Source organism: Sus scrofa, chromosome 14 (genome assembly GCF_000003025.6).
Source record: "Sus scrofa isolate TJ Tabasco breed Duroc chromosome 14, Sscrofa11.1, whole genome shotgun sequence".
Lineage (NCBI taxonomy): Eukaryota > Metazoa > Chordata > Mammalia > Artiodactyla > Suidae > Sus > Sus scrofa.
This window is the reverse complement of record NC_010456.5, coordinates 124,649,277-124,668,837: the sequence shown is the minus strand read 5'-3', so window position 1 is coordinate 124,668,837 and position 19,561 is coordinate 124,649,277. Positions and strand designations below refer to the sequence as shown.

The 19,561-nt window shown below is 53.3% G+C and overlaps 1 protein-coding gene across 1 annotated transcript in view; it reads left to right on the top strand.

Annotated features, from left to right (window-relative positions):
* The window catches only part of AFAP1L2 (actin filament associated protein 1 like 2), a 106,554-nt gene that overhangs the window by 68,513 nt on the left and 18,480 nt on the right, over positions 1-19,561 (top strand). The window contains 6 exon segments of the mRNA XM_013983751.2: positions 3,441-3,515; positions 4,734-4,828; positions 12,486-12,576; positions 15,927-16,010; positions 18,413-18,484; positions 18,487-18,617. Coding sequence (XP_013839205.2) covers positions 3,441-3,515; positions 4,734-4,828; positions 12,486-12,576; positions 15,927-16,010; positions 18,413-18,484; positions 18,487-18,617 — 548 coding nt within the window.

Below are 19,561 nucleotides of genomic sequence, written 5' to 3'. Positions count from 1 at the left end.
TCACGGGTTCGAGGCCCATGGCGGTGAGTGGTGGAACCTGGGCTCAGACCTGGGCCAGTGGACCTCACCCTCATGCCCCCTCCCCTCTCCCCCATCCAGATTAGTCTGCACCAGAGTCATTGTTCTGCACAGGATAGAGCCTGAAGCCCCCTACATGTAAAGCCTTCGTTGTTTTCCCTCAGCCTCCCAAGCCTGCGTCACTGTGTATCTTCCAGAAAATGAACTCAGCCTGACTGGGCTTGTAGGTGGAAGCCAGCTGATCATTTTGAGATGGCCTGTGGTCTCTGCTGGCTGAGCTGTTGTCTCCTCCCCCACAGTTGGGGCGGCGGATGAGTGCATGAGAGTGTGTGTTTGCCCTTTTCCAACGGAAGTATCCATTTTCTGATCTTTCACTGTGTTCCTGAGTTTTCTACTCTCTTCGCCTTTGGTCTAGATGGGGAGGCCAAGGCCTGGATTGAGGTCTGTTTATCTGGGATCTAATATTTTTTCCCTGTCTTCACGCTGAGGGCACCCCAATACCCTGCCCAGAGACTCGGGAACCATTGCAGGGGCTGCCCTGTGATGGAAATGCTTCCATCATTCTGTCTATCCGGCCGTAGCAGAAAGGGACCGTGCCCCTCCTCCCTGCTCCTCTCCCCCACCCTCTTCAGACAAGGGCCAATCCCCAGACCCACACACTTGCCCAGAGCACAGTGAGCTCGCCTCTCTGCTGGACCCATGGCTGTTGTCATTTCCCACCCTCCTGGACCCCATCCGGATCTGCCTCCCCCTCCCCCACCCCACCCCCCGTACCCTGGTGGGTTCCCAAAGGCAGAGACAATGTCTGTTTTGTTCTCTGCTGTATCCTCAGCACCTCGCATGGGGCTGGTGCTCAGTGCACTTCTGAAAATGAATGGGAGAGGCTCTCCAAGCCAAGGCTGCTGCCTCCCCTCTCCAAGGCCAAGGTCACAGGATGGCAGATAGTCCTGGGAGACGCGTCTTTACCAATGGGATGGTAGCGGATTAGCAATGCCGAGAACCAGCACCTCGTCAAGCGCAGCCTACAGAGTGGCCCAGGGAGACGCGGCCATGGGACACAGTTTTCTCTGCAGTTTACAAATGACCATCTTGAGGAGGAAGAACCTGCTCAGAATCTAACAACAACATCTTGCTTTTTTTTTTTTTTTTTTTACCTTGTCCAGGAGTGTGGCTTCGTCAACAATATGAAAAGAAGAAATGAGCATTAAACACTATTTATGTTCCTTTGATTCCTTTTTTTTTTTAATCTTTATCAGTGTCATCAGAATATTTTCACGGAGTTGTATTTTGCCTCTGTGTTCTGCTTTGCATTATTCTTACATTTAGAATTGCTGCCTGTGCACATTTCCATGTGTTGACAGTTCACACACTTTTTTTTGTTTTTCTGAAACATGATCCTTTAACTGGAATTTGGGGACATCTTTATAAACAGCAAACACTGAGCTACTTCGTAATTTTTCACAGGTGGGTGGGTTGTATCCAGAGCTGGATGCAGAATAGTGAGTGTTCAACCAGCCCCCTGTTAGTGGGAATTTAAGTTTTGTTCTTCTTTTTTTTTTTTTTTTTTTTTTTTTTTTTTTTTGGTCTTGTTTCTTTTTATGGCTGCCTTTGGAAGTTCCTAGGCTAGAGGTCGAATTGGAGTTGCAGCTGAAGGCTATGCCACAGCCACAGCCACACCAGATGGAGCTGCATCTGCCACCTATGCTGCAGGTTATGGCAACACCAGATCTTTAACCTACTGAGCGAGACCAGGGTTACCTTACTCTTTCAAATTCCCTATTGTTTGAGTTTTGTACTCTTGAAAACCAGTGAGGTAGAAACAGGCACTATTTCGTCACAATTGCTTTGCATACGATGCAGACAAGAACACCAAGGCACACGGGATAGGTGTTTTGCTGAGAATTACTGTACCCGCAGGGTTTGGCTGAGACCCCGCCGCCACCCCCATCCCATCTCCTGCCTCCACCGGCAGAGTACTTTTCCCTGTGCCATGCTCTGGAGGAGAGGGTGACCCAGGCCCTCTGGTCCAGTCCGTGGAAGTATGCAAGGTGCACATGACTGGGTTTAGACCCGTAGTTCCGTCCCATTCGCTGCTGTAGCCCTTTGTATAGAGAAGTTGCTAATGGGTCCTGGCAGGGCTGGGCACCAGGGTGATGACCCCACGGGCTGATGGAGGAAGATCCATCCCGCTGTATCTTCCTGTTGCTCTGGATTCTCAGGGCTCTATGCAAGCCCGTTGGCTGGAGTCTGGGCGTCTGGGGCGTGGAGCTGACTGGCGCTGAACCGTCTCCTTCGCCAGGGGTTTGAATTGGGCTTCTTGGCTCAGTCTCCAACCACTGGAATTTATCAGCCGCAAGTTTCTAGGAAATGCAAATTAAGAGCCTCAAAGAAACACAGGAGGATTTCTTAAGAGGAGAAGGACTAGGATGAGCTTCCTCTGCAGGCTTAAGAAAGGGTCCCTGGGGCATCAGGCACTGCATTGGAAGACTAGCTTTAGTCTGCCTAGACATGCCTGGGGAAGATGACAATCTGTACAGAAATGTTTTGAAAGGCGGGGAAGGGCTGTCCCGCTGCAGGGTACAATCTACAGGGTGGAGCAGGGAGCTGTTGGTGCTGCAGGTCCAATTCCAGCACACTCACCCCTCCAAACCCAGAGCTCAGGCCCCTGCAGTGGCACCCCAACTGGAGGCCTAGGAGATAAGCTTCCAGATCCCCACTCTGACCTGTCTTATATAGACATGACTCTGGCTAGTCCATACACGTACTTCAGACTAAGGTGAGAATGACTGATAGGAAGTGTTTTTTGTTTGATTGGTTGGTTTTTGTCTTTTTAGGGTGGCACCCATGGCAATGGAAGTTCCCAGGCCAGCCTACACTGCAGTCACAGCAACGTGGAATCTGAGCCTCATCTTCAACCAACACCACAGCTCATGGCAATGCCGGATCCTTAACCCACTGAGTGAGGCCAGGGATTGAACCCGCATCCTCATGGATACTAGTCAGGTTCCTTACTGCTCAGCCTCCATGGGAACTCCAGGAAGTATTTTCAATTAATGAAAAGCTAGGAAACCCAGAGAAACCTCTGCTTGGTGAAATATGAGGCAGATCTTTGAGAAATAGGTGCTTTTCCACTTAAGACCTTTATTCCTGAAGCTATCCTGTATCTGATCCCCTTTCCTCACCCCACTTCCCTCCAGGCTGGAAAACTAACAGCAACTTGGCTTTTATTTTTTTGGGGAAATCTGTCAACCATTTCTATAATGGACTCTTTCAATCAATTCAAAATGTATGCTTTTTACTAATATCAAGCTGATGACAAGGTCTCTTGGGCAAGTGGGAAGGAGATGATAGGATTTTTCTCTAGAAGCCCTTTCCCTTCATGAAATCACATGAAGCCTGTGTCTTCCGTCCTCCTTCTGCAGGTTCTGATGAAGAGTACATTTATATGAACAAAGTGACGGTCCACAAGCAGCAGAATGCCGAGTCCCAAGACAAAGGTACGGGGCTACTGCTGGTGGCATGGCCAGCTCCCTCCGGGAGGGGCAGCTGTAAGCTTTGATCCCATCCCCCTCCTTCCTCCCAGCCAGCACCACAGACAGGCCTGGAGGAGTTATTTGGAGAAGTCACATTTTGGTAGATAGTATTTTGGGTCGATGTATTTTGGGATGTTTCATCAAGCCACCTCCTTGCCTCTTAAAGGTCCCACAACCCCTTCATGGATCAGGGATCTGTCCCTAAAATCTCTCAAGGTTTCTCAGCATCACTCCAGGAGTAGGAAGTTATAATTCAGATCAGCTGCCTTAATCGTCAAAGGTTTTGTTCACAGGTGATCTCTTGGCAGAACATTTTATCTTCCATTGGAAGGAGAGATTGCCATGGTGTCTCACTCTTCTGCCCTGTTCTGCTCTCTGCGTTTCTCTAAAAACCCTCAGGAGTGGGTCCTGTAAGATTCCCACAGACCCAGAGGTTAGCAGAGTGCCTAGTTGTCTAGCGGATTAGAAGCCCCATCTTGCTACTCTCAAGCCTATTACTCAAGTGCAGAGCCTTAGCAAAACAGGGGAACCCAGCACCCCAACGCATCCAGTCCAGTTAAAGACTTGGCTTCAAGATATCAGCCACCCAAGCACTAAGATCAGATCTGCCTGAACCTGTCTGTCCCGGACTGGCTCGGCCACTGGCCGAAATGGTCAGGCTCAGAAGAATTCTTGGTGCCTTTTCCTTAAAAGCACACGGAGGGTTGGTGGCCAAGTTTCCCAGTGTGGCTTTTCCACCTCCTGTCCCACCGCCAAGCCTGGCTCAGCAGAAGTCTCCCCCAAGAACGCAGACACTGTACCCAAGCTGGTTGGCCTCCTGGGGAAACTGTGGGGTGGCCAGAGGTAATCACAGGGTGGATACAGGAGCAGCTCAATATCCGAGCAGCTCCTCTGCTCGCTAAAGCTCTGTGGCCGGATCATTTTGGACCTGGGGCAGGTGGAGGAGAGGGCACAGAACCTGCCAGAAACCTCAAACCAGTTCCTTCTGAGGAATCTGCCTGTGGCAGATGCACACTATTCTTGGAGGCAAAACAACACTGGCTCCAGGGACCGCCTGCCTGGGTAATTAACTCCTGCGCAAATAGACTCCGTGTTCACATGACCAGACTTTACTGGCTAATGAGGCTCTGCCATCAGGCTGGGCACCCCTCACTGAAGCCCTCTCCTGCTTGCTGCCCACAGCGCCTGAGGAGCAGACCCCCCTGACCAACGGGGAGCCCGGCCAGCACTCCTCGGCCCCTCAGAAGAACCTTCCAGACCTCCCGCCACCCAAGATAGTAAGTGTTGGGACCAGGGCTGCTGATTTCCCTGTCTTGGGCCCTGTGAACCTCCAGCTGTTTCTACGGGTGTCAGTCCACCAAGCGTCTGGCCTGTTCAGAGCCCCTGTTGTGTATGGAGCCTGGGGCAGGCCCGGGGAGGGACAGGGACAAGCCCGCCTGAAGGTGACATCATTTGTTCAGTGGGAGATGAGGGCTACCTTTATCGAGGGCCACCATGTGTCCAAGGCCATGCCAGGCTCTTTATCAGCCCTCCGTGAGCGGGGCCATGTCACCAGCTCAGGCCACAGTGACCTTTCAGAAACGTAAATCACATCACACCGCATTTCCTGCTCAAAACCCACCAAGCGCTCTCGGTGAACGTGGCACAGGACACCCACATTCCTTCACGTGGCCCCAGGGCCTGCACGGTCTGGGCCCGTTGCATCTCCAGCCTCATGTGTCTCCTCTTCACTGGCCCCGCCTCTGTTCCTGGGTTGAATCCCGCCCATGGTCAGCTCTGCCTGAGGGACTTAGCACTTCCTGGGCCCTGACTCTGGAACAGCTGCCCGCGCCTCGTGTCTCAGACATTCTGAGATGCTCCCTGACCGGCCCGTGGGCAGCACCCCACCTCAGTATCTCTCCCTATTACTGTCTGCCCTACCAGCCAACTGTTTGCCTCCCAGAGCAGATAAATGGAACCTCCCTAGAGCAGGGACCATGTCTCTCATTTACTGCTCCGCATCCTGCGTCTGCTCACAGTGGACCACATGTATATTCATTCATGGATGGTTGTGTGGATAGATGGATGGATGGATGGGTGGATGGGTGGATGGAGTTATGGAACCCTATAGACCTCAGTTCAGATCCCAGCTCTGCCAGGTACTAGTTCCTTGACCTTAAGCCAGTTATTTAAGGCGTCTGGCCCTTTGTCTCCTGGGTTTAAATGAAAAGAACATCTCTCCCCCGAGATTGTCTTATAATCAGTAGGTGTGACAGACCCTGTTAGTATTCAGTGAGATGAGTGGCAGTATTTACATTTTGTGAGTGAGGAACCAGGAATGAGTGGGTTTATCATGTCCCAGTGTCACACAGCCTCCAGTGGCAGAGCCAGAGTTTGAACCCAAGTTGTTTCTGCTGTAGGATCTTGCTGGGGAGGCTTCCAGGACAAGGCGTGAGACATAATTTCTGGAAGGAAGCTGTGGGCTCCATGGTCGTTGAGCTCCCACCAGGCCATCCTTCTTGCCTTCCTGGGGCAGCCTGGTTCTGGCTGCTGCTCTCACAGTTGGTGGGGTGGGTCCAAGTGCCTGGGCAGCATCCCACCCACACAGGAGGCCCCTTGAGCTGGGGGACAGCCGGAGGGGACACTTTATCCCAGGCCGAGTGAGACTTAAAGGCCTGAGCCCCTGGGTCACCCCATATGCCAGTGACAGAGGTGCCTGCTGTGCTCTGAGCTGTTGCCTGCCCTGTGCACACAAACAGGGTTCTCCCGCCACCTGCTGAGAAATGGTGCCTCCTGGAGTTAAAACATTTGGCCGAGGTCCCACTGCTGGGAGGTAGCAGGGCCAGGATTTGTATGCAGGTTCTAGGTTTCTGGGCCATTCTGCAGCCTCCCAGACTTCCGCTCATCTTTTTAAACAAGTAAGGGTATAAATTGTACCCTTTCCAGCTGCAGGCACCCCTTATTTTTGGCCTCAGGACTCAGGGGAGGGGACATGGCCCCTCAGCTCCCATCTAGCAGTTGCTGGTTTTAAGCAGGTAGGAGGTGTGTCTCAAGCTCTGCTCTGAACCAGGGCTGGAACTTTCTTATCCGGAATTCAGTGTCTGCTTCTGGCCACGGTGCCCCTGGACTTTGTGCAGTCGGGGTGCTGATGCCTGACCCACATGGGGCACCTGCTTATGGGTCAGCACCAGACTCTCTCCCAGGTGCTGACTTGGCCCAGAGGTCTGTGTCTGACAACTGGGAGCCCAGGGCCCCGGGCCATGTGCCCTTACACACTGATCATATCACAGAGGCCAGTGGCCCCCAGGGCTCCAGCAAGCTGGCTTTTATCCCTCCTTGGCCAGCCTCCTGTGACCTGGGCTCAGAGGAGACATGGGGCCTCCAAGCAAGGCAAGGGCAGGGGCTGTCCCCTGGAGCAGACTCCCTGTGTCAACTGTGTCTGTGGCCATCGGGGCCAGGAGAGACTTGAGGGGAGCCATGTGCTGGAGCTGGGAAAGTGTCAACACCCAAGGATCCCACAGTCCCAGGGTAGCCTTTTGGACATGTGCTAATGGGTCCCGTGGACGCACTTTGGGCCCGGGGGAGGGTCCAGCAGAGCAAGCAGACCTGAATGTCTCCCCTCCTTGTGGAATTTCTCTGCCAAGATGGACCTTGTCTGGGTCTCCCTTCATTCTGTCCCGGGCACCCCGTGTACCCCAGGACCTTGTGGCTAAGGAGTGAGGAAGGGGTGCCATAACCGGGGGTTCTCCCCACCCTGCCCGCACGCACGTGCACACATTCACACACACCTGTTCCCTCGGGCCTCCTCTCTGGTCAAGGTCAAGCCTGGCTGAAGCAGCCGTAACCCTTAGTCCGAGGCCCCCAGAGGAGGGGTCTCAGGGCCGAGTGGGGAACAGTTGTGTCTTCAGGCTCTTACAAGGAGGAGCCAAGCCAGAGCAGCAAATCTCTGGGGAGCGAATGCGGCAGCCTGAGCCTGGGCTGGGCTGTCTCCCTCAGAGAAAGCCCTGTCCCTTGTCCCTTCCCAACCTGATCCCAGGGCTTCAGGGACCACGGTGACTTGTCGTCCCTGATGCATAGCCCCAGGCTCACTGGTGGCTGTGGTAGAAGCTGGGTATCCGCCTGAGGTCCCCGGTGCTCAGGGCTGGGCCAGGCGCGTGGCCTCTGTCCCCAGCTCAGGGCTGTCCAGTGCTGGAAGGGCAGCCAGGGGTCTGGCGCAGCCTCGTGGGTGTGGCCGGTGACTCAGGCAGCTGTAGGACTTCCAGGCCGCAGTCTGCACAGCCAGGTGCTGTGGTCGCTGTAGGAGAAACAGATGTTTGCTGGCACTGTTCTGCTCCTGGCCAGCACAGCTGTCTCTACCCCATCTCCCTTCGAGGCCTGGACATGCTTTGGTGCTGGACTTCTGTGAGCCACTCTGGAGGGGAAACAGCTTATTCCACCAAAGGCGGTCACACTGGTTGGTCTGGGAGCTGGGGCTGGATCCGTTAATCTCCACCCTGGAACCTGCCACAGTGCACCCTGGGGCAGGCTGCTCCAGACTGCCAAGATGCCTCAGGTCCTCCGAGCCACCCCTTCATCTGCAGACCTGATGTCTGATTCAGATCCGAGTTGGCAAAGTACAGTCCCTGACCCAGTCCCGCACCACCTGCTTTTGTAAAGAACGTTTTGTTGGAATACAGCCAAGCTTATTCATTTATGTATTATTTATGGGTGCTTTTGCACTGCAATAGCAGGATTGAATAGCTGAGATCAGAGACCCCAGCTGGCCTGCAAATCCCTCGGTATGACTCTGGGGCTCCTTATAGAAAACCTTTGGCAAATCACGCGAACATAGTGGCTTTCTTCCCTGTCCCTTCTTGTGAACCCTTAGACTCTGATGTCAGGTTTTTTGTTTTTATTGTTTTGGCCACACCCGTGCCATATGGCAGTTCCCAGGCCAGAGATCAAACCTGTGCCTCCGCAGCGACCCAGGCTGCGATAGTTGGCTCCTTAACTCTTTGCGCCAGAGCAGGAACTCCTATGTTAGATTTTGAAGTCATGTCTCTTCTGCATCTTTGTTGAATATTCACCATCTTTGTCATCATAACGATGATGCTAATTAAAACAAGAGCCCTTTATTCTCAGTTCTTGGAGTTTAGGATCTCTTGCCCTTTTGAGCTCTGCTCATAGGCCGTTGTGTCTGGGTAATTATGTGATTCTCTTCCGAATTGTTTAAATCATTTTATCCTTTACCTTGACGCATGTGCTTATCTTTTGCCCTGGCAGCCTTGAGGACAGGGACTGTCCTGTGTTTTAAGGAGGTAGAGTTTGGCCCAAACACCTCCTCTGTATCCTCCCAGAAGACACCTAGTCTTCCTCCACCAAATATGCCGGCAAGCAACTTTTCTCCCTTTGATTGATATTTTTATATTTTGTTTTTAAGGTTAGTGAAAACTAACACTTACGATTTCATAGTGCTGAGCACAGTTTAATCCTTACAGCGACCTCATGTGACAAGTATTTCTAGTCTCCCCATTTTACAGCAGAGGAACGGAGGCCCAGAGAGGTCAGGTCAGTTGCCCAGAGTCACACAGCTTGGATGTGCCAGTGTCAGGATTCAAACTCAGCCTTGGAGGTCCAATTCTTGCCACTGCCCTATATGCCTTTCAGTAGGGATCCATTTATGGATGATTTTACAGTGAGAGGCCTGGGAGACCCTCAACAAACACCCCCTGGTGCTCCCGTCCTAGACGGAAGGGCCAGACCCCTCGCCTTCAGGAAGGTTCATTCTCCTTCTGTCCAGTTCTAATGGTGGGAGTTCAGGCAACAGCCAGGTCTTCGGTGCTTAGAGCTTCTTTCTAGGTGGGACCTACCTCATCACCAAGAGAAGGATCCCGCATCCCTTGATGGGGGAGTAGGGCCTCTTGGAGGCTGAAGGTGGAGGCCTGGCCCACGTGGGAAGCCTAAGTCCCAGGACCCATCTGCGGAGACTTGCCAGAGCCTAGCTGTGGAGACACTTTCCCCTGAGACCCTAGGAAGCTGGCTCTCAGAGGACCACGGCTGGCTCTCACAGGCAGCCCTTCCTCTGGCTGACCTCAGGGCCAGGGATGGCGAGAGGAGCAGAGATGTCTCTCCAGGCCCCAGGGCAGCAAAGGTGAAGTTCATCCACTAGCAGCTACCAAGGTTGTCCAGCATGCATAGGGCCCTTGCCCTGGGGAAGAGCCTGGCCAGAGGGAGGGGCCATCACAGCTATCCCTCTTCCACGGCCGCACCTGCTGGCCAAGAGCAGCAGCCGGGCTGCTCAGGAAATGAGCAGATTATTCTGTGTTCCTGTGTGTTGCACCTGCTGGGGCCAAAAGCTGTTCAGAGCCTGCTTCCGGGACTTGGGTCCGCTCTCCTGGTGTCGGGCCAGATGGAGTTAGAAGGATGTGGTGTGGGACCCAGATGGTGACTTGGCCTCTCCCAGTTTTCTTCCTGCAGCCCTGTCTCAGCTTGTCCGACAGCAGTCCAGTAACCTGGCCCCTTCGGACCCCTGAGTTGTAGGAGACGGTGATAACAATAGCCTGCATCGTGTTTGACACGGGCCCTGTGGGACACTATCACCTTTTGTATCTTTGAGTCCTCAGAACAACCCCAGTACCACTGTTCTTTCATGGAAAGGGAAAGAGATGCTCAGACAGGCTGTCACGTACCCATGGTTAAATCTCGAACTCCTAAGTCCTGGATTCAAACCCAGTGACACTCACTCTAGAAGCCACATAAACAGATCTAGATGCCAAGCCACAGAAGATGTGGCCCTGGGGAGCTGGTGCTGGTGCAGCAGCTGCAGGAGAGCTGGGGGTAGACACCCTTGCAGCCCACGCTAAGAAGTGTCCCATGGGGACCCAAGCCCAGGCTGCCTGTACTCCCACCGTCGCCTGGGCCAGGACTAAGGACATTCTGTCTGTCCTCCGTTTCCCCAGATAAGCTCATTTTCCAAGGTAAAGGTTTCTAGATTTCTGCCCCCAATCCTGCCCCTCTTCCTGGCAGGGCAGGGAGTCCCCAACCGCCCAGGGATCCATCTGAGCCCAGGGCCCTGCCTTGCCTCATCTCTCTGCACCCTCTTACCTTAGGAGCCTTCCTCTGGAGCTCCCCCTGTGGCTCAGTGGGTTAGGAACCCAACTAGTATCCATGAGGATGTGAGTTCAGTCCCTGGCCTCACTCAGTGGGTTAAGGATCTGGCGTCACTACAAGTTGCGGCATAGGTGGCAGATGTGGCTCGGATCCCGCGTTGCTGTGCCTGTGGCGTAGGCTGGTAGCTATGGCTCCAACTGGACCCCTAGCCTGGGGACCTCCATATGCTGCAGATTTGAACCTGAAAAAGAGAGCTTTCCTGTGCTGCCAGTTGATGCTCCCCCCCCCACCCCCATCCCACCCCCACGAAGACCTAGGCCTGCTCCTCACGTGGATGCCGGCACAAGGACTTCTCAAAACCAGGAGTGAGAATGCACTTCAGCTTTCGCGTTTCTGTTCTCAACCCCTGAACGTGCCCTTGGCCCTCTTCAGGGGCTCCATGATTCAGAAAGACATCGGAGACGCATGCGGGTGGATGCTTGCACATTCATGACCTGTCTCTAGTAATACTTATGCCACAATCTACCCCTTTTTCTCCCCTGCTCTTGCTTACACGACCACCTTCAGAGTCTAGTGCCGTCTTACAGGTGGGACGATGGAGGAGAGAGTGATTTCATGCTATGCACCTCCCACAGTTGCATGTGTGTTTTATTCTACTCCAGTTAGGCCCTTGCATGCTTGTGTCATGTAAGAAGCTCAGGGTGGACCTGTCCTCTGAGCATCCTTCTTTGGTGTCCAATGTTCCTGACACCCTGCAGGCTCCCACAGAGCTTTGACCTTGTCTGTTAGAGCACTGCTCACGATGCACTTGATCAGGAGCTGGGAGCATTCACGACCTAGTGAATCCTTTCTCAGGACTGACGCCTGACCACCTGGATGTGTCCCTCAGCTGGTCCATGGGAGCCATCCAGTATCTGCCGAACAAATGATTGAACTTATTATGGGAAAAGTTTGGGAGCTAGAAACCTGGCCCTCTTTCTCTGTGTGCCTCTGATTAGCCTTTGTCTCTGTAGAAAGTATATTCTAGAGTTCTCGTGGTGGCTCAGCGGGTTTAAAACCTGACAGTGTCCATGAGGATGCAGGTTCGCTCCCTAGCCTCCCTCAGTGGGTTAAGGATCTGGCATTTTTATCGTGAGCTGTGGCACAGGTCACAGACGTGGCTCAGATCCCGTGTTGCTGTGGCTGTGGTGTAGGCTGGCAGCTGCAGCTCTGATTCAGCCCCTAATCTGGGACCTTCCATATGCCTTGGGTGTGGCCATGAAAAGAAAAGAAAAAAAAAAAGTTAAAAAAGAAAAGTAAGTGCATTCTATTTAGAAGCTACCATGACAGCCTGTCACCATCTGGACCCTTAAGTATGTTATGCTGGGGAGTTCCCGTCGTGGCACAGCGGAAATGAATCTGACTAGGAACCATGAGGCTGCAGGTTCAATCCCTGGCCTTGCTCAGTGGGTTAAGGATCCGGCGTTGCTGTGGCTGTGGCACAGGTCGGTGGCTACAGCTCCAATGAGACCCCTGGCCTGGGAACCTCCATATGCCGCAGGTGCAGCCCTAAAAAGACAAAAAAAAAAAAAAAAAAGTATGTTATGCTGTGTGTTCAATGATGATGTTGGGGCTCGGGGCAGACGCGAGTCTGGCTTCCTTTTGCAGAGGAGAGGGCTGAGGCTGGTGAGGTTAAGCCACACCCACAGCCCTTCAAGCTGGGTGCAGACCAATCACTGTGGACGGCGGGGCTGACGTAATCCCTGACGTCCAAGCTGCGCGTTTGTTTTTCTTCTGGTTCCCTCTCCTTCCACCCAAAGGGTTAAGTGCAAGTCGTTCCCAGTGTGTGGTATCTGGAAATGTTTGTTTTGTTTGTTCATACCACAGATTCCAGAACGGAAACAGCTCTCCATCCCAAAGATCGAGTCTCCAGAGGGTTACTATGAGGAGGCCGAACCGTATGACACATCGCTCAATGGTACGTCCTGGCGACGGGGCTCGGAGGGGCTCTAGCCCCTTCCCGAGTGGACGCAGTACCAGGTCTGCTGGTGGTGATTGGCACGCTTACCCCTGGCTGGAAACACAGAGGCAGCTCTTACCAGAGAGCGCGGCCTGAGTTGAGAGCTGTGGCCCCAGAGCGTTTGGCCCCTGGTCTGATGGGGAGCTGAGACCCGCAACAGACCCAGACCTGAGGCTTTCTGTGGTCCTGTCTGGATGTTGCTGGGTTCCATGCAGAAACATGATGGGGGAGAGGTCCTGGCCCAGAGGCATGAGGCCCAGTAAGCAACAGAAATGGGCTCGGGCTGTTTCCAGGTTCCTTCCCTGGACTCACCATCGCTGGACTCCCACTGAGTACCAAGTGTGCCTCCAGGAGTCAGGAACTCAGCCACAGTCGGACTCAGCGGGCCCAGTGGTCACGGCACTTCGATTCTGTGAGAGAAGACAAGTAACAGACAGGATGTATGTCAGGTGGTGATGTCAGGATGGAAAGCCGCAGGGGTGGGGGTGGGACAGGACAGGGACATTATTGTAGATTAGGGAGGACCCCTCTAGTGGCGTGACCCTGAGCAGATTCCTGAATGAAGTGGCTGGTACCTGCCAGAAGAACTTTCTAAGCAGAGAGCACAGTACATACAAAGGCCCTGAGAAAGGAGAGCCCTTGGCACGTGTGCTAGGAGCAGGTGCTAAGAGATGGGGACATAGAAGGCCCTGGCAAGGACTTTGGCTTTTCCCTGCATAGACTTTCCTCAGCCTCTGCAGGGTTCTTTTGGGGCTGACCGAACTTAGGTATTAAAAAAGATGGCCTTTGCCATGGGGGCAAGGCTCACACGGGAGTGTGAGAACCAGGGGTTCTCAGCCGGAGGAGATGGGATCAGAAATACTCTTCTTGGAGTTCCCATTGTGGCTCAGCGGGTTAAGGACCTGACGTTTTGTCCATAAGGATACAGGTTCGATCCCTGGCCTCACTCAGTGGGTTAAGGATCTGATGTTGCCTCCAACTGCAGCATAGGTTGCAGATGTGGCTTGGACCCGGTGTTGCTGTGGCAGTGCCATAGGTCTCAGCTACAACTCTGATTTGATCCCTGGAATGTCCATAGGCCGCAGGTGTGGCCATTAAAAAAAAAAAAAAAGAGCTCTTTTTCGTGCAGGAATTCTCTAGCACAGAAAGGCCACGGGAGTTCTGGAAGAAAGAGATGGCTGTGCCCCTCCTCTCCTGGACAGCTGGACTCTGGTCCTCTCCCTCTCCCTTTCTTACCTCCTTCTTTTTCCTTCCTTTCTCAGTGAAAGGTCTTTGACAGTATAAAGCAATTTGCAGACTAAGGGGTAAGGGGCCCAGTCATGGGAATGAACTTGGCCAAAGTGGGGAGCCTTGTTGGTTCCCCAAAGAATTGGCTCAGGGGTGAGATGGGACCAGTCACTTGGGGCCACGCACGCGTCTTGTCCTGGGTTTTGGCGCTTTACCTCTGGCTGCGGTCCCGGGACCATGTGGGAGATGAGCGCTTCTTTGGACCGAGAGCCTTTTATTCTAAGAGGCCGGTTTTGTGGGCAGAGTCACTTAGCGTGTGAGGTGTTGCCAAATCACCAGCCCAAATGTGATTTCAGACCCGAGCCGGGGGCGCGGCGGGGCTGTCTGGGTGCGTCTGGAAGGTGGGAGCGATGACTCACCCCACAAGCACCCCCGTGGGTTTAAACCCATCTCTCTGGGGTGTGACCCTGCCAGCCGGGGCTTGTCTCCCAGATGCTCCTGGGGGCCTGTTTGTGGGGCAGACGCTTCATCTTGACACAAACAAGTGGTCAGAAGGTTCCTGGTGTTTGTCTCTTGACTGGGAGTTCATACTGGTTTCATCCAGGACTGGGGCGGGGGGGTCACCGTAAGGTCAGCAAGGGGGATGGGAAGATGCCAATTGCCTTTTCCATCCTGCCAGGATAAGGACCATGGATGACTTGGGGGGAGCTGGTCACACTTGGCACAAAGAGGAGGCTTTCCCTGCATTATAAGCCGGCCTGCCCTCGGTTCCTGCCAGTGGGACACACAGGGACAAGAGAGGAAGGACCACCGGACGCCAGCCCCTTGCTCTAGTTCTCTGGTCAACAGTGCTTTTGCTGCCTTCCTGCAGAAGAGCAGTTTCCTGGCTTCTTGACCTGTCTCGTCAGCACCGTGCCCTCACTGCTCCCGCTGGGTCAGGTTCCTCTGTCTGCACAAAAGTTCAGTAAGTGCCCTCATGGCCTGGGCAGCAGCCGTCAGAAACAGCTACTGCGTTCACGGTGTCTCCCACATGGGGTAATGGCAGCTGCTGTAACAAACAAGCCCCTTGAGGGTTTTTTGTTTTTTCTTTTTTACTTTTTAGGGCCACACCTGTAGCATATGGACATTCCCAGGCGAGGGGTCAAATCAGAGCTGAAGCTGCCAGCCTGCATCACAGCCAGATCCAAGCTGCATCTGTGACCTCTGCCAAAACTTGTGGCAATGCCAGATCCTTAGCCCACTGAGTGAGGCCAGGGATTGAACCTGCATCCTCATGGATACTGGTTAGGTTCTTAACCTGCTGAGCTACGATGGGAACTCCCCCCCCCCTTGCAGTTTATAGAGACTTACTGCAAATCTGATTCTCCCTCACCAACAGTTCAGTGAAGGCATCACTGGTCAGCAGGTAGTTTGCGAATCCAGACTCCTTCCAGCTCGGGCTTGGCTACCCCACAGGCCTCAGGCCACAGAATCCTCCTCAAAGAGAGCGTGGAGAACCTCTGTGTGCTGCTTTTTTTTTTTTTTTTTTTTTTTTTGGTCTTTTTGCCTTTTCTAGGGCTGCTCCTGTGGCATATGGAGGTTCCCAGGCTAGGGGTCTAATCGGAGCTGTAGCCGCCAGCCTACACCATAGCCACAGCAACTCGGGATCCGAGCCATGTCTGCAACCTACACCACAGCTCACGGCAACACTGGATCCTTAACCCACTGAGCAAGGCCAGGGACCGAACCCACAACCTCATGGTTCCTAGCCGGATTCATTAACCACTGCACTACGACGGGAACTCCTCTGTGTGCTTTTTAAAGGCACTAGCCAGAGTGACACCCAGTGCTTCTGCCCACATTCTGTTGGTGACAGGAAGTCACACGGTCACCTCTGGATGGCAAGGGCCTGGGACATGGTGTCCTACGCCAGGCTGGGGCCTCACCTAACAAGCCCACACCTCCCACTGGAAAGCTCTCACTTCTGATGGGCAGGCGGCCATGTCGCCCCCTCTCTTTCTGTCTCTGCATTTGGGTCTGTCCCTCTCCTCATCTCATCTCTCTCCCGCTTGCCTTTGTCTGTGCTTCTGGACACCACACAGGTCTTTCTGGCAGATTCCCCCCCAGCGGAGTCCCCAGATGGGCGCAGGTGCCTGAAGGAGTCGTTTACGCCACGATCACCTTGGGTACTGCTTGTCCTGGAGCTGGAATGCCTGGGGTCCCTGCCTGCTGCCTGGCTCTCAGAGGCCATGCCCTCTTCCTGTCCTCGTGCATGGGTCCTGCATGAGCACACGTGTGTCATCTGAACAGATGGCTAAAGGATGCAGACGTGGCCACCGCCAGATCAAATCCACTATTTTGAGTACTCCCTGTGTGCCTTTCAGTACTGTTCTCTTTGCCTATGTAATTATTTTAGAAATGCATCCGTGGCACATAGAGGTTCCCAGGCTAGGGGTCCAATCAGAGCTGTAGCTACTGGCCTACGCCAGAGCCACAGCAATGCAGGATCCGGGCCACGTCTGAAACCTACACCACAGCTCATGGCAACGCCGGATCCTTAACCCACTGAGCAAAGCCAGGGATGGAAGCAGCATCCTCATGGATACTAGTCAGATTGGTTTCCGCCAAGCCGTGACGGGAACTCCTGCATGTGTCATGTTAATTGCACGTTCTCACTTACCATCTTATCCTAAGAAGTGTCTCGAGTTGCAGACACATCTTCGTAGTTTTCACTGATTATGATTGCATGGTACACTGGATGGAGTCATACTTTCCCCAGTTTCCTGCTGCTGATTGTTCAATAGCACTTGAATAACTATCTTAATGCATGTAACCTATCCCCCCTTCCTTCCTTTTTGAAAAACGAGTTTCCTAGGATAAACTCCCAAGACTGGGATTATTGGGTCAAAGAGTGTGGATGTTTTTATGATGCTCAGAACAACAAACTGACAGGTCGTTTCCTGCAAGGCTGGTGTTAATTTATGTTGCTATCAGCGGTAAGAGAGCTCAGGGTCCCCCGCCGGGTAGCACTGTTATTTTCAGTCTTTGCTTATTCAATAGGTATGAAATTGTGAACGGTGCAACTTTTTTTTTATTAAACCCGAAAGGGGCGTAATATCAGACTGCTTTTAAAGAAAACTGATGTTAAAATATTCAAAGTCTTAGTTTTGGAAATAATAAAACAAAAGAAAGCACATTTTCATTGGCTTTGTAGCTGGAGTAACTGTGGCCATGGCCTCATTCTGTCCCTGTATTTCTAATTCAGATGTGGATCTTTTGTCTTCATATGCAGGAACCGAGTTTTGCGGATAGGATAGGAGGCTTCCAGAGAAGGAAAGACTAGAGGCCCATGGGCTCTCTTTTCTGATAAGTAATGTGGGGAGAAAAGAGAGGTTTCATTCACTCTGATTCAGGGGGACACATCATGTATGTGCAAGTCACAAGGAAGCAGATGGTGGCCCCACTTTCTGTTAGAGCAGCCCAGTAATGGAAGGAATTGTCCAGCAATCAGGAGGTAGTGAGCTCCCCGTCCATGGGGGAATTCAAGCAAAGGCTAGAGTAGGGTTATGCTAGACAGGATTCCTGTACTGACCCAAGGGTTGGACCTGGATCCTGGGGTTCTCTTTTCTCCGTGTTCTGCACTTTGGGGCTTCATTGATTTTTTTTTTTTTCCTGCACTTATTTATGGCTAACCTTGAATAGGGCAGTGAGGCCTGGAGGACAGAGCAGCTCTTGCAAGGTGGTGGGGGCGGTACTCAAGGCATGTGGAACAGGCAGAGGATTGGGCATGACTTGCACTTGGGGAGTCTGGGGCTTCTTTTAAACAGACTAGAAGCGTGAGGGTAGCTCCTTGGCGGGGCTGGAAGAAGGGCATCAGGTGGAAGTGAGTTGAAGGGGCTAAGCTTGTGCTGGGAGGTGTTCTGTGGGGAGGGAACAGGCACAAGGCTGCGGAGGATGAGGATTTGCAGGGAGGGCTGGGACCACGCCTGCGAGGAGAGCGTTTAGGAAAGGAAGGGTGGCCGCCTTCCCCAGAGAGCAGCACCTGCTGTGGTTAGTTTGCCTTTTATTTCCAAGGAGCCACAGCTTGTTTCTGCTCCCAGGTCAGGACCGGGGACAGAGCAGACCCAGCAGGCAGCGGTGAATGGCTTGCCCAGCCCTGGCCTTAGACAGTGACCCCTTTCCTCCTGGGTCCTGAGGATAACAGAGAGGCCCCCCAGCCCCTCCACCCCCGCTTCATCCTTCAGTTGAAGAAACAGAGGCCCCGAGGAGGGGGCTAGACTTCTCATCTGAGGGCAGTGTCTATCAGACAGGATTGGAGGAGGAAAAAGGAAGAGACTCCTGGATTTACATTATCTGTGTCTGCGGCCAGAGGAAGCATCCAAGACATTTTGCTCGGGGGCTTGGGGGCCGGAAACTGCCTGGGTCTGTGGTTGGTGGCTGTGGGCTGGTTCAAGGGTGCGGAGAACGGGGGTGGCCTGGGGACCACCGGCTGCTCCTGCCCGCTGCCTGCCCTCCCTCCGGAAGGAGCAAAGCCTCTTTAGGAACATCCCCCACCTGGCAGGGCCGTGACCCAGGGGTCTTCTTGCAGAGGATGGAGAGGCCGTGAGCAGCTCCTACGAGTCCTACGACGAGGAGGAGAGCAGTAAGGGCAAGTCGGCCCCCACCAGTGGCCCTCGCCTGAAGCCAGCATCGAGCTGATGCGAGACGCCCGCATCTGCGCCTTTCTGTGGCGCAAGAAGTGGCTGGGCCAGTGGGCCAAGCAGCTGTGCGTCATCAAGGACACCAGGCTCCTGGTCAGTCACCCCCTCCTCGGCGTGGGGGTGGGGGTGGTCCCCGATGCCAGGCACCCAGCCTTTTCCTTTGGGACGTTTTGACCTCTCCCCATCCCGAGGCTGCATGCTGAACTTTGTGTGCATGGATGAATGTGCTTTTTCTGAATGAAACATGCCCAGTGCTTTTCATCAGACTTTCATAGGGGTCAGTGAGGGCCACCCCTCCCCCCCGCATCCCATCCCATAGATATTGTGTCCGCTGGCCTGTGGGCTCATTCTTCCTTACATCTCGGCCCCTGGAGGTTTGGGGCGGAGCCTGCTGCCCAGTCAGGGCTCCCCCCCACCTAGCCTGAAGCCCTAATTCGGGCTCCTGCATTCACAGGCAGCATCGGTATCTTCTCAGAAGTTGGAATATTCTGAATGATTGATTATAAGACCCATAAGGAATCGGAAGAGAGTTCTCTGACCACAGCCCTGTTTCCTGTGATTTGATTTGATTTTTTTGTTTTTCTAGGGCCATACCTGCAGCATATGGAGGTTCCCAGGCTAGGGGTCCAATGGGAGCTGTAGCGTCCAGCCTATGCCAGAGCCACAGCAACATGGGATCTGAGCTGAGTCTTCGACCTACAGTGCAGCTCATGGCAACACCGGATCCTTAACCCACTGAGCGAGGCCAGGGATCAAACCCGTGTCCTCACGGATACTAGTTGGGTTCATTAATCATTGAACCACGATGGGAACTCCTCCTGTGATTTTCAAATTACAATTTGGTTTTATGCCCCGATTTAAAGTTTGTGCCGTTATTATAAATACCCCTTCTTCACTGGTTCCAACCTGCCCTGCTGTGTGCAGATGTTTTTCAGGTAATCCTGTCAAGCAGCCCTGTAAGAACCCCCATTTTATAAATGAGAAACTGAGGCGCCATGTATTTTTTCTGGTAGGGAAGACAGCCCTTTCCTTTCCCT